The 13,650-nt window shown below is 57.8% G+C and overlaps 2 protein-coding genes across 2 annotated transcripts; both read left to right on the top strand.

The window, feature by feature from the left end:
* The first annotated feature begins 1,752 nt into the window (after positions 1-1,752).
* On the top strand, positions 1,753-4,459 carry LOC137672749 (protocadherin alpha-3-like). Its single transcript, XM_068417143.1, has one exon. It carries the CDS (start codon positions 1,784-1,786, stop codon positions 4,457-4,459), a length of 2,676 nt encoding a protein of 891 aa, XP_068273244.1. The 5' UTR covers positions 1,753-1,783.
* Positions 4,460-10,203: 5,744 nt separating this feature from the next.
* On the top strand, positions 10,204-12,809 carry LOC137672747 (protocadherin alpha-3-like). The gene is given in 2 exon segments (XM_068417142.1): positions 10,204-10,312; positions 10,315-12,809. Coding segments are annotated over 2 exon segments (2,565 nt in total). The 3' UTR covers positions 12,771-12,809.
* Positions 12,810-13,650: the final 841 nt, after the last annotated feature.

Here is a 13,650-nt window from a genome sequence, read left to right as displayed (position 1 = left end):
TTTATTACTTGTCTGGAGGGATGGAAGGCAGAAGGGAAGAGGAGTGAGGGCTTTTGACAAAGAGCATGTCTGTGCTTCATGTCGAGCGTGGTGTATCCGTGTAGAAAATCTTTTGGTAAAGGTGGAAAAGAACAAAAGAGACAAGGATGGAAGCAGAGGAGGAGGGCAGCAGGGCAAGGCAAAAAAGGAAAAAGGAAGCAAAGGAAAAGAAGTAGGAAAGAGAAGAAAGATAAAAGGAAGAGAAAGGAAGAGAAAGGAAGAGATGAAAAAAGAAGAAGAGGAATAAAAAAGGAAGCAGGAAATTAAGGAGGAATGAAGGAGAAAGGAAGCAGGACTGTTTGCAAATAAAAAAAGCAAGCAAGGAAGACAGAAGGACAAGGAAGGAAGGAAGGACGGCAGGCAGAGACGACAGAGGAGATTACCAGCATGCAGTGGTATCTCTACATGCTGAATGGAGTTGAGGACCTCGGCATTCTCGGCACTGAGGGCCGCTGTGCAAGGCTTGATGAAAAGTGGTGAGGAAGAGGAAGGAGAGCTCTTGCCTGAGGGCATGTCCGTGCTCCACGGCGAATTTGAGGTAGTCGTGTAGAAACCCTGTTGGTAAAGGAGACAAAGCAGAGGCAAAGAGGGAAGAAGAGAACGGGAGGGAAGGACAAGGAAGAGAGGAGAAGGAGAAAGAGGAGAAAGCAGGGAAGGAAGGAAGAAACAACACAGAGAAAGAAAGGCAAACAAGAACGATGCAAGCAATAGAAAGAAGATAAAATAAGAAACGATAAATGAGCTTACAAGCATGCACAGACGCTATCGCAGTACACAGGAAGGTGGTGAGGGAGAGAAAAAGAAAAGAAGAAATTAATGAAGAAATAAAAGAAGGAAGATTACAAAGAAGATAAAAAAGGAAGAAACCATAAAGGAGATGATCAGGTTGCAACAACGTTTTCTCGCAGAAGAATTGCAGAAGGAAAGGAAAAAGGTAAGGAAGGAATCCATGAAAGTAAGAAGGAAGGAAGGATAGACAAGGAAGAAAGAGACAGAAAAAGAAAGAGAGAAAGAAAGAACAATAGAGGAGATGACCAGCACGCACCGACGTTACCGCTAGACGCTGAAAGGAGCTGGTCCCTAAGAGCCTCCGCCTTGGTTAGAGTAGCGTGCTGCGGCGGTGATGGCCTGTAATTAGCGCTGATTGCCCGTAATTAACGCTGACAGGTCCGTCTTTGATCATGTGTGTCGCGGGGCCGGAGGTGAGTGGCGAGCTGCCAGGGGCGGTAAAAAAGAGAGAAGGATGGAAAGAGAAGGGAAAGGGAGTAAAGAATCGGGCAGGGCAGGGCATGAATGAAAAGAAGGAAGATAATAAGGAGACGGAAGAGAAGAAAGAAGAAAGGGAAGAAAAATCGTAAGAAAGAAAGGAAGAACGAGAGTAACAAAAAGAGAGAATTGGGGGAAGAAAGAATGAGAAATGAAGAAAGAGAAATGAAGTAAAAGGAAGAAGCAAAGAGCAAACAAGCAAGGAAAAAAAATGAAAGAGGAGAAGAGCAGGAAGAGAAGATGAGCAGGACGGGGCCGGGGACGCGGGCGGTGGCGGGGAGAGTGCGAGGCGGCGGAGCAGCACACGGTGTCGCTGCAGGCTCAGAAACGGCGGCGGAGCGGCGAGGCGGCTCCGCCCCGGTGCGGCGGAGAGCCCGGCTGTGAGCGCGGGGGGGCGGCGCGGGGCGGGCAGGAGAGTCGGGGTGTGCGGGCGGCGGCGGCGGGGAGCCGTGCGGGGCCCGGGCGGGCGGCGTGGGCCATGGGCGTGTGTTGGGGGCCCGTGGTGCGGGTGCTGGTGTTGCAGGCGGCGTGGGCGCTGGGCGGCGGGCAGGTGCGGTACTCGGTGGCGGAGGAAGGCAAGGCCGGCACGGTGGTGGGCCGTGTGGCGCACGACCTGGGCCTGGAGGCGGGCGAGGCGGAGGCGCGTGGGCTGCGGCTGGTGGCGCAGGGCCGGCGGGCGAGCGTGGAGGTGAGCGGGGCGAGCGGGGCGCTGGTGGTGAGCTCGCGGCTGGACCGGGAGGAGCTGTGCGGGAAGAGCGCGCCGTGCGCCCTGCGGCTGGAGGTGCTGCTGGAGCGGCCGCTGCGCGTCTTCCACGTGGAGCTGGAGGTCACCGACATCAACGACAACGCCCCGCTCTTCCCCGCCGCCCGCAAAAACCTCAGCATCGCGGAATTCACAACGCTGCCGGGGTCTCGGTTCCCGCTGGAGGGCGCGTCGGACGCAGATGTGGGAGCCAACGCGCAGCTCTCCTATACCCTCAGCCCCAGCGAGCACTTTACGCTGGATGTTAAATCCTCTGATGAAAACAGAAAATCTCTGTTCCTGGTGCTCACGAAATCTCTGGACCGCGAGACGCTGCCTGTGCACCGGTTGGTGGTGACGGCGAGTGACGGGGGCCGGCCGTCGCTGACGGGCACGATGGAGCTGGTGATCTCGGTGCTGGATGCGAACGACAACGCGCCCCAGTTCAACCAGTCGGTGTATAAAGTGCAGCTGCCGGAGAGCGCTGCAGAGGGGACGCTGGTGGTGCGGGTGAACGCCACGGATCTGGACGAGGGTGTTAACAAGGACTTTTCTTACAGCATGATCAGTACGGTTCCTGCTGGTAACACAGATGTCTTCACTATTGATCCAAAGACGGGCGAGATCAGACTGACGGGCGCCCTGGACTTTGAAGAGGTCCGTTTACACGAGTTGCAAATCGAAGCGAGAGATAAGGGGACGCCCCCGCTGTCGGGTCACTGCAGCGTGGAGCTGGAGGTGTTGGACGTGAACGACAACGCGCCGGAGGTGTGGGTGACGTCGCTGTCGGTGCCGGTGGCCGAGGACGCGTCGGTGGGGACGGTGGTGGCGCTGCTGAGCGTGCGGGACCGGGACTCGGGGGCGAACGGGCGGGTGCGGTGCGCGCTGTGGCCGGCGGCGCCGTTCGGGCTGGTGGCGACGTTGTCGGGCTCGTACTCGCTGGTGCTGCGGGAGGCGCTGGACCGGGAGCGGGTGTCGGAGTACGAGGTGGAGGTGCGGGCGGAGGACGGCGGGGCGCCGGCGCTGCGCGGGAGGCTTGCGGTGCGCGTGCCGGTGTCGGACGTGAACGACAACGCGCCGGCGTTCGCGCAGGCCGTGTACACGGTGCTGGCGCGGGAGAACAACGCGGCGGGCGCGGAGCTGGCGCGGGTGTGGGCGCGGGACCCGGACGAGGCGGGCAACGGGCGCGTGAGGTACTCGGTGTGGGAGGGCGGCGCGGGGGGCGCGTGGGCGGTGGGGGGGTGGCGTTCGGGGGCGGCGTCGAGCTACGTGTCGGTGGACGCGGAGAGCGGGCGTGTGTGGGCGCTGCGTGCGCTGGACTACGAGGAGGTGCAGGTGGTGCAGTTCGAGGTGCGTGCGGTGGACGCGGGGGAGCCGCCGCTGTGCGGCAACGCGACGGTGCAGCTGTTCGTGGTGGACGAGAACGACAACGCGCCGGTGCTGCTGCCGGGCGCGGGCGGCGTGGGGGGTGGCGGGGCGTCGGGGTCGTCGTCGTCGGGTCGGGAGTCGGGGGCGTTGTGGGCGTGGGCGGCGTGGGGGGCGCCGGCGGGGCAGGTGGTGGCGAAGATCCGCGCGGTGGACGCGGACTCGGGCTACAACGCGTGGCTGCGCTACGAGCTGTGGGAGCCGCGGGGCAAGGGCCCGTTCCGCGTGGGGCTGTACAGCGGCGAGGTGAGCACGGCGCGGGCGCTGGAGGAGGCGGACGGCCCGCGGCAGAGGCTGGTGATCGTGGTGCGGGACCACGGGGAGCCGTCGCGCTCGGCCACGGCCACGCTGAGCGTGTCGCTGGTGGAGGGCGCCGAGGCGGCGCTGGCGGCCGCGGGCTCGTCGTGGTCGGGGCCGGGGCTGCGGCCGGCGGAGGGCGTGGCGGGGGCTTTGTCGTCGTCGTGGACGAACGTGTGGCTGGTGGTGGCGATCTGCGCGGTGTCGAGCGTGTTCGTGGTGGCGGTAGTGCTGTACGGGGCGTGGCGGTGGTCGCCGCGGGCGGGCGTGCTGTCGGGGCCCGGGCCGGCGACGCTGGTGTGCGCCAGCGAAGTGGGGAGCTGGTCGTACTCGCAGCGCCAGAGCCGGAGCCTGTGCGTGGCGGACGGCGCGGGCAAGAGCGACCTGATGGTTTTCAGCCCCAACTTGCCGCCGCCGCCGCCCGGCCCCGCGGCGAAGGAGACGCAGCCGGAGCCGCCCGCTCTCCTGGACACGGTCAGTGGCCCTCCCTCTCTCGCCTCTCGCCCCTTCCCCCTTCTCGCCCTCACTTATCACCCGAACCCTGGGCAGGCGCTGTTTGGAGCCGGGCTCCTCCCGCGGGGCGTGAGGGCAGTGGGTGCTTGGCAAGTTCTTAAGGATGTTACCGGGACCTTTGCATCTGCCTTGGCGACCTTGCCGGAGCCCCGGGCTGTTTGTGTGGGGGAAGACTAACTAAAGGTGTTGCCGCACCCCGCAGCAGTTAGGGTCCGCAGCTGAGGTTTGCTGTTGTGGGTGTGCGTTGTTCTCCCGCAGAATGCAATCCCTGCCGATGGCGATGAGAGGTGCCAGGACATGAGCTGTGTGGGCGCTCTTGGTTGCTGGTGTGTGGCATTTCCACCCGAGCTTGCTGAAGGGGTGCAAGACACGCAGGCTGTGGTGGTGACAGTCCCCCAGGCACTATTTACTGCTGTTTATTTTGCTGACTGCTGATTGTGCTGGTATCAGATGTGTTTTCTTGACAAAACTCTGTCCTCCTCCTCTTTCATTCACCTTTGCAAGGTGACAGTTGGGACTCCAGGGATTTCTCTCCACGTGCTGTAATTTCTCCATTTTTATTGGCCTACAGGAGTCAGTATGAAAGTAGTGAGGGCGTGGCAGACTTTTCCTATGTTTTTTTCCAAGTATGTTTTAACCATAGTTGGTAGTCTAAAGTGTCCAGGCAGAAGAGTGTTACCCAAGACAGGTGTTAGAAACAGGAGTTTTGTTTTTATTGTCTTGTTTCCACCTTACCCCAGGTTTTGGTCTCTTGTTCCTGTCCAGAGCAGTGGCATGATGCATTCTGGCCTGTTTTGATGTTTTCTAATATTTGCATGAGCAGCCACACACTTACAGAAGCCCTGGAAATCTTTTTGGAAAAGCAGAAAACAAGCAAAACCAAACCAAACCAAAACTGCCCACCAAAACAAAACCCAAGGCAGATTCTCCTATACAGTCGATATTCTCCATTGCAGTGGGGTGCTCATCAGCAGTTGGGTTGTTCTCTCTCAGCATGAAATCAATGCTATTGCCATTTAGAGCTCTCCCAACATCACCTTTAGAAAGAGCATCACTCCCAGGTCTGCTACGTTTCCTTCTGAGAGAGCTGAAGCATTGCAGAACCTGAAGGGTCAGCTGCAGAGACTCTGCTGGACACCGTGTATGTGATACCGTCTGTATGGTTTTTATGGTGCTGTCATTGCTGGGAAGGGTCTGGAAAAGCTGGAGTGAGCCCTGAGGTGGGAAAGGAAACTATGGTATGTTTATGAAGGTGAATGTGGCAGTGGCACTGAGTAGGGCTTGGGTATCTGCTGATGCGAAAGGTGACCTTGAGCAGTGGAGGACTTGTCTGAGGGAACTGGAAATCCTTGGGAACACCATGGGCCATGTTGTAAGAAGATAAGAATGGGAGGTGATGTGCTTGTCTTGAGAATGCATGTCCTAGAGTGGGGAATGGAGGATGCGTAGAGGAAAGCAAGAGGCAGGATGGGCACGGAATGTTCTTGTCCAGGATCCTTTCCCAGGCTCCAAGGGTCTGGAGTTGAAGGCCTTCTGGATCTTGAGATAGTGTGTGGTACTGAAATGCCCACAATGTCCTTTGAGGTTATGAATATCTCCCACCAGAGACAGTGCCTTGTGCTGCTGCTGTCTGATGTGGGTAATGTGTTGGTAAGAGGGTGAGATGCAGACCACTGAGTATTTTCTGATGAACGTTTTCGCTGCTGTTTTAGAAAAGGTGTTGTGGGAGGGTAGTGCTTCAATCTGCTGTCCTTGTGCAGTGGTTGGCATCTACAGGAGGTTCCACAGCAGTTGGTGTTGCCATGATGGCAGCCTCATCAGCAGGATTTGTAAGGACACGTGAGGAGGTGGGTGTAATCTTTTTACACTTCACTTCCCCTACTTTGAACTTGCACAGGTGGCTGCAGTAGACACGGGGTGTTGTCATGTCGTCATTAACTCATTCAGATATGTGCACGTACACGCCAGACCCTGCACAGCAGCACAGCTCTGTTTTTTTATTACAGAACTTCTCTTACCCCGTTGCCATCGTGAGACTGCTTGCACTTCAGCATTTGGTGTGGTTTTAAAGAATAAAATCCATGTGGACTGGGATCAGAGCTGTGACAGCTCTAGTCACAGAATCTTTAAGAACACTGATGTGCAGATCTGTGGTGTTTCCATCTGAGATTGCTGAAAAGGCAAAAACATTCATGGTGAAGTTCAGGCATCTGGGAAGAGCCTGCCAGAGAGTGAGTGGCTGTGCATCCGTCCGTATGTTCTTTGTGCCGATCATGAGGGAAGGTGAGGATGTGCGAAGGCCTGGGTCATGCTCAGAGTGGGGTTTAGAGATGGAGCATGTTCTTGTGGTGGAGCAATGTGTGAGTATTGTGGCAGTGATCCTGCAAGTGTCAGCGAGTAGGGCCTGGGTGTGTATCACAGGGAGGGTGACTTCAAGTAGGGAAGAGTCTTGCTCGCTGGAATTGGAGGTGCGGGGTACAACACTGTGTGTCATTGGGGAAGGACTGGAGAATGTCTGTTTAGCTGTGAAGATTCCATTTCCCAGGATGCAAGACAGAGGAAGCCAGTAGAAAACCTTGAGAAGAGTCCCAGTGCGCAGTGGTGCTTCCCCATGATCCTCTGAGGACCTCCAGAAGTTCTGCGTATCTTAGGGTGCTGTTGTTCTTTGCGGTATTACTGCTTGTGAAGACATCTGCCACGCGTGGCTTTAATCGCTTGTTTATGGTGGGGAATGTTGTTGCTCAAACACAAATTTTCCAATTGTGGATCATAGATCCAGCCTTCCCTGAACCTGTCCTTGGTGACCTCTCTGCTCCTCTCTCTTGCTAGGGAGGGTAAGAAGTGGTCACCGTATTCAAGATGTTGGCAAACCTGGTGTTTCAGTACAGCAGAATGGGATCCTTTGGTTTTCTTCTCCCCTCTCACTAAAACTGCCCTGCCTTTTGTTTGATTTTTTTTCTTCTGTCACATTGGCAGTGTGCCGGTAACAGTGGATGAGATGCCGATTGCTGGATTTTGGCAGCTGTAAGTTGGCAGTCATTTGGGCAATTTCCCATCAGTGTGGAGGATGGCTTTTCCGCTCTCCTGAGCTAGGTTTCACATTGAGAGAATGTCCTTAGCTTTCAAGTGTCCTTCCTGCTTCCCATGTGATGGAAGTGCATAAGAGGCACTGCACACTGTCTAGTTTTTGCAGAACATGAGCCATTTTTTTTCTCTCCAGCTTCCCCAGAAATCTCTTGACAATGTTAAGGGAAAATATCCTTTAAAACCAATTCTCCTGTCCTGAAAATATTTCTTTCTGAAGAAGCAACCAATGATGCTACAGGTAAGTGGATGTGTTTGAGAGACAGATGTGCTTTTGTTCCTGTTCAGTTGTGATATCTTTATGTTGGATTGACCGAATGTTGCCTGGATTGAAATGCCTGTAGGTTTGGAGCAGCAAATCACCACTGCCTGCTCTCATTCCTTCCCTGCTGCTTCCCAGCACAGTGGGACTGGGTGGCAGTGAGGACAGATAGGGGAGGGACTTCAACACCTTTCTGTGAGTGGATTCGCTGGGAGTTGAGGGGATATTCTCAATGAAAATGTCGTAGTGTAACCTTCATGGACGCATATAGCGTACTAATGAGTGAGAGGTATTGCGTGGGGACTGATGCCCCTGGGCACCGAGGTTGTTGCTGTGTTGTTCCTGCGGTGCCTGCCTGCCTGCAAGGGGAAGCAAGAGCTTGCTGTTCAGTGTGCAGGTGGAAAATGAGGCCAGAAGAACAGCTCTTCCTCAAGGTATATGAAGAGTGCTTGGGAGCCGTGTTTGCCCTGTGCTTTTTCCACCTTCTTGGAGGATTGTCATGCTGGGCTGTGATGGGTTTGAGTTCCCAAAGGAAAGCCCCCCCCAGGCGTTGTTTGGACTCTTTGGAACCTGTCCAAGCCCGTGGAGCTTTGGCTTGTGTTTTGGAGGGTGGTGGATTCTGTTCTGCTGTAGCAGAGCTGTTCTTTGCCATGTGATTGCCTTGGTGCGTTACTTGCTGGGTCCTTGAGAGGACTGGAGGCTGGAGTGTGGTGTTCTTCCAGAAGGGAGGGATGAGGAGGTGCAGGGGAGTCTGTCAGCTTGCATAAACTGGAGGAAAGCAGCGACTTTATTACTTGTCTGGAGGGATGGAAGGCAGAAGGGAAGAGGAGTGAGGGCTTTTGACAAAGAGCATGTCTGTGCTTCATGTCGAGCGTGGTGTATCCGTGTAGAAAATCTTTTGGTAAAGGTGGAAAAGAACAAAAGAGACAAGGATGGAAGCAGAAGAGAAGAGGAGGGCAGCAGGGCAAGGCAAAAAAGGAAAAAGGAAGCAAAGGAAAAGAAGTAGGAAAGAGAAGAAAGATAAAAGGAAGAGAAAGGAAGAGAAAGGAAGAGATGAAAAAAGAAGAAGAGGAATAAAAAAGGAAGCAGGAAATTAAGGAGGAATGAAGGAGAAAGGAAGCAGGACTGTTTGCAAATAAAAAAAGCAAGCAAGGAAGACAGAAGGACAAGGAAGGAAGGAAGGACGGCAGGCAGAGACGACAGAGGAGATTACCAGCATGCAGTGGTATCTCTACATGCTGAATGGAGTTGAGGACCTCGGCATTCTCGGCACTGAGGGCCGCTGTGCAAGGCTTGATGAAAAGTGGTGAGGAAGAGGAAGGAGAGCTCTTGCCTGAGGGCATGTCCGTGCTCCACGGCGGATTTGAGGTAGTCGTGTAGAAATCCTGTTGGTAAAGGAGACAAAGCAGAGGCAAAGAGGGAAGAAGAGAACGGGAGGGAAGGACAAGGAAGAGAGGAGAAGGAGAAAGAGGAGAAAGCAGGGAAGGAAGGAAGAAACAACACAAAGAAAGGCAAACAAGAACGATGCAAGCAATAGAAAGAAGATAAAATAAGAAACGATAAATGAGCTTACAAGCATGCACAGACGCTATCGCAGTACACAGGAAGGTGGTGAGGGAGAGAAAAAGAAAAGAAGAAATTAATGAAGAAATAAAAGAAGAAAGATTACAAAGAAGATAAAAAAGGAAGAAACCATAAAGGAGATGACCAGGTTGCAACAACGTTTTCTCGCAGAAGAATCGCAGAAGGAAAGGAAAAAGGTAAGGAAGGAATCCATGAAAGTAAGAAGGAAGGAAGGATAGACAAGAAAGAAAGAGACAGAAAAAGAAAGAGAGAAAGAAAGAACAATAGAGGAGATGACCAGCACGCACCGACGTTACCGCTAGACGCTGAAAGGAGCTGGTGCCTAAGAGCCTCCGCCTTGGTTAGAGTACCGCGCTGCGGCGGTGGTGGCCCGTAATCAGCACTGATGCCCCGTAATTAGCGCCGACAGGTCCGTCTTTGATCATGTCCGCCGCGGCGCCTAAGGAGAGTGGGAAGCTGCCAGCAGGGGTAAAGGAGAGAAAGATGAAAAGAGAAGGGAAAGGGAGTAAAGAATCCGGCAGGGCAGGGCATGAATGAAAAGAAGGAAGATAATAAGGAGACGGAAGAGAAGAAAGAAGAAAGGGAAGAAAAATCGTAAGAAAGAAAGGAAGAACGAGAGTAACAAAAAGAGAGAATTGAGGGAAGAAAAAATGAGAAATGAAGAAAGCGAAAAGAAGTAAAAGGAAGAAGCAAAGACCAAACAAGCAAGGAAAAAAAATGAAAGAGGAGAAGGGCAGGAAGAAAAGATGAGCAGGACGGAGCCCGGGGCTCGGGTGAAGGTGGTGGCGGGGAGGGTGCGAGGCGGCGGAGCAGCACACGGTGTCGCTGCAGGCTCAGAAACGGCGGCGGAGCGGCGAGGCGGCTCCGCCCCGGTGCGGCGGAGAACCCGGCTGTGAGCGCGGGGGGGCGGCGCGGGGCGGGCAGGAGAGCCGGGGCGTGCGTGCGGGCGGCGGCGGGGAGCCGTGCGGGGCCCGGGCGGGCGGCGTGGGCCATGGGCGTGTGTTGGGGGCCCGTAGTGCGGGTGCTGGTGCTGCAGGCGGCGTGGGCGCTGGGCGGCGGGCAGGTGCGGTACTCGGTGGCGGAGGAAGGCAAGGCCGGCACGTGGTGGGCCGTGTGGCGCACGACCTGGGCCTGGAGGCGGGCGAGGCGGAGGCGCGTGGTCTGCGGCTGGTGGCGCAGGGCCGGCGGGCGAGCGTGGAGGTGAGTGGGGCGAGCGGGGCGCTGGTGGTGAGCTCGCGGCTGGACCGGGAGGAGCTGTGCGGGAAGAGCGCGCCGTGCGCCCTGCGGCTGGAGGTGCTGCTGGAGCGGCCGCTGCGCGTCTTCCACGTGGAGCTGGAGGTCACCGACATCAACGACAACGCCCCGCTCTTCCCCGCCGCCCGCAAAAACCTCAGCATCGCGGAATCGTCGCTGCCGGGGTCTCGGTTCCCGCTGGAGGGCGCGTCGGACGCAGATGTGGGAGCCAACGCGCAGCTCTCCTATACCCTCAGCCCCAGCGAGCACTTTACGCTGGATGTTAAATCCGCTGATGAAATCAGGAAATCTGTGTTCTTGGTACTCGCGAAACCTCTTGACCGCGAGACGCTGCCTGTGCACCGGTTGGTGGTGACGGCGAGTGACGGGGGCCGGCCGTCGCTGACGGGCACGGTGGAGCTGGTGATCTCGGTGCTGGACGTGAACGACAACGCGCCCCAGTTCAACCAGTCGGTGTACAACGTGCTTTTGCCCGAAGACGCCTTAAAAGGGACGCTGGTGGTGCGGGTGAACGCCACGGATCTGGACTTGGGAATATATGGAGAAGTGATTTACGAAATTGATACTTTTGTTCCTCCGTCGGCCTCAGATGTGTTCAGCATCGATGCGCAAAGCGGCGAGATCAGACTGACGGGCGCCCTGGACTTTGAGACAGTTACTTTCTACGACCTACACGTTAAGGCGAAAGATAAAGCGTGGCCTCCGCTCTCGAGTCACTGCAGCGTGGAGCTGGAGGTGTTGGACGTGAACGACAACGCGCCGGAGGTGTGGGTGACGTCGCTGTCGGTGCCGGTGGCCGAGGACGCGTCGGTGGGGACGGTGGTGGCGCTGCTGAGCGTGCGGGACCGGGACTCGGGGGCGAACGGGCGGGTGCGGTGCGCGCTGTGGCCGGCGGCGCCGTTCGGGCTGGTGGCGACGTTGTCGGGCTCGTACTCGCTGGTGCTGCGGGAGGCGCTGGACCGGGAGCGGGTGTCGGAGTACGAGGTGGAGGTGCGGGCGGAGGACGGCGGGGCGCCGGCGCTGCGCGGGAGGCTTGCGGTGCGCGTGCCGGTGTCGGACGTGAACGACAACGCGCCGGCGTTCGCGCAGGCCGTGTACACGGTGCTGGCGCGGGAGAACAACGCGGCGGGCGCGGAGCTGGCGCGGGTGTGGGCGCGGGACCCGGACGAGGCGGGCAACGGGCGCGTGAGGTACTCGGTGTGGGAGGGCGGCGCGGGGGGCGCGTGGGCGGGGGGGGGGTGGCGTTCGGGGGCGGCGTCGAGCTACGTGTCGGTGGACGCGGAGAGCGGGCGTGTGTGGGCGCTGCGTGCGCTGGACTACGAGGAGGTGCAGGTGGTGCAGTTCGAGGTGCGTGCGGTGGACGCGGGGGAGCCGCCGCTGTGCGGCAACGCGACGGTGCAGCTGTTCGTGGTGGACGAGAACGACAACGCGCCGGCGCTGCTGCCGGGCGCGGGCGGCGTGGGGGGTGGCGGGGCGTCGGGGTCGTCGTCGTCGGGTCGGGAGTCGGGGGCGTTGTGGGCGTGGGCGGCGTGGGGGGCGCCGGCGGGGCAGGTGGTGGCGAAGATCCGCGCGGTGGACGCGGACTCGGGCTACAACGCGTGGCTGCGCTACGAGCTGTGGGAGCCGCGGGGCAAGGGCCCGTTCCGCGTGGGGCTGTACAGCGGCGAGGTGAGCACGGCGCGGGCGCTGGAGGAGGCGGACGGCCCGCGGCAGAGGCTGGTGATCGTGGTGCGGGACCACGGGGAGCCGTCGCGCTCGGCCACGGCCACGCTGAGCGTGTCGCTGGTGGAGGGCGCCGAGGCGGCGCTGGCGGCCGCGGGCTCGTCGTGGTCGGGGCCGGGTCTGCGGGCGGCGGCGGGCGCGGAGGGCGGCGCGGGGGCGTTGTCGTCGTCGTGGACGAACGTGTGGCTGGTGGTGGCGATCTGCGCGGTGTCGAGCGTGTTGGTGGTGGCGGTGGTGCTGTACGGGGCGTGGCGGTGGTCGCCGCGGGCGGGCGTGCTGTCGGGGCCCGGGCCGGCGACGCTGGTGTGCGCCAGCGAAGTGGGGAGCTGGTCGTACTCGCAGCGCCAGAGCCGGAGCCTGTGCGTGGCGGACGGCGCGGGCAAGAGCGACCTGATGGTTTTCAGCCCCAACTTGCCGCCGCCGCCGCCCGGCCCCGCGGCGAAGGAGACGCAGCCGGAGCCGCCCGCTCTCCTGGACACGGTCAGTGGCCCTCCCTCTCTCGCCTCTCGCCCCTTCCCCCGACGCCGCTTTCTCCCTTCTCGCCCTTCGTTCTCGCCTGCTCCCCTGGGGAGGTGCTTGTAGGAGCCGGGCTCCTCCCGCGGGGCGTGAGAGCGGTGGGTGCTTGGCGGGTGCTTAAGGATGTTACCGGGACCTTTGCATCTGCCTTGGCGTCCTTGCCGGATCTCTTGGTGTGGGGGAAAACTTCACAAAGGTGTTGCCGCACCCCGCAGCAGTTAGGGTCCGCAGCTGAGGTTTGCTGTTGTGGGTGTGAGTTGTTCTCCCGTGGAATGCAATCCCTGCTGATGGCGATGAGATGTGTCAGGACATGAGCCTTGCGGACGCTTTTGCTTGCTGGTGTGTGGCATTTTCATCTGAGCTTTCTGATGGGGTGGAAGAGGCGCAGGGTGTGGTGGTGACAGTCCCCCATGCACTAGTTATTGCCTTATTACCGTTGGTGACTGCTGACCGTGCTGGTATCAGCTGTGGCTTCTTATCGAAAACTCTGTCCTCCTCCTCCTCTTTGATTGTCCTTTGTAAAAGACGTGATTCAAGGTGACAGTTGGGACTTCAGGATTTTCTCCCCCGTGGTGTAGTTTGTCCATTTTCCTTTGCCCAACAGAGTCATTAAGCAGGGAAGGCGTGGCGGACTTTTTATGTGTTCTTTTTCCAAGTATGTTTTAACCATAGTTACTAGTCTAAACTGTTCATGGAGAGGAGTGTGACCCAAGGTACGTGTTAGAAAGGGGAATTTTCGTTTTCTGTTCCCGCCCTCACCCAAACCATGATATAGAGTGCTGAGTGCTGTTCCTGGCTGGAGAAATGATGTGATATGATGTGTGCTGGCCTGTTTTGATAGTCTTTCAATATTTATATCAGCAGCTTTATGGAAGCCCTGGAAAAACCCAAGTTGTCCTGTACATTAGAGATCATCCATTACAGTGCTGTGCTTGTCAGCATGGGG

This window comes from Nyctibius grandis, chromosome 22, assembly GCF_013368605.1.
Source record: "Nyctibius grandis isolate bNycGra1 chromosome 22, bNycGra1.pri, whole genome shotgun sequence".
Lineage (NCBI taxonomy): Eukaryota > Metazoa > Chordata > Aves > Nyctibiiformes > Nyctibiidae > Nyctibius > Nyctibius grandis.
Note: the sequence above shows the minus strand (reverse complement) of the source record. Positions and strands in the feature narration are given on the sequence as shown.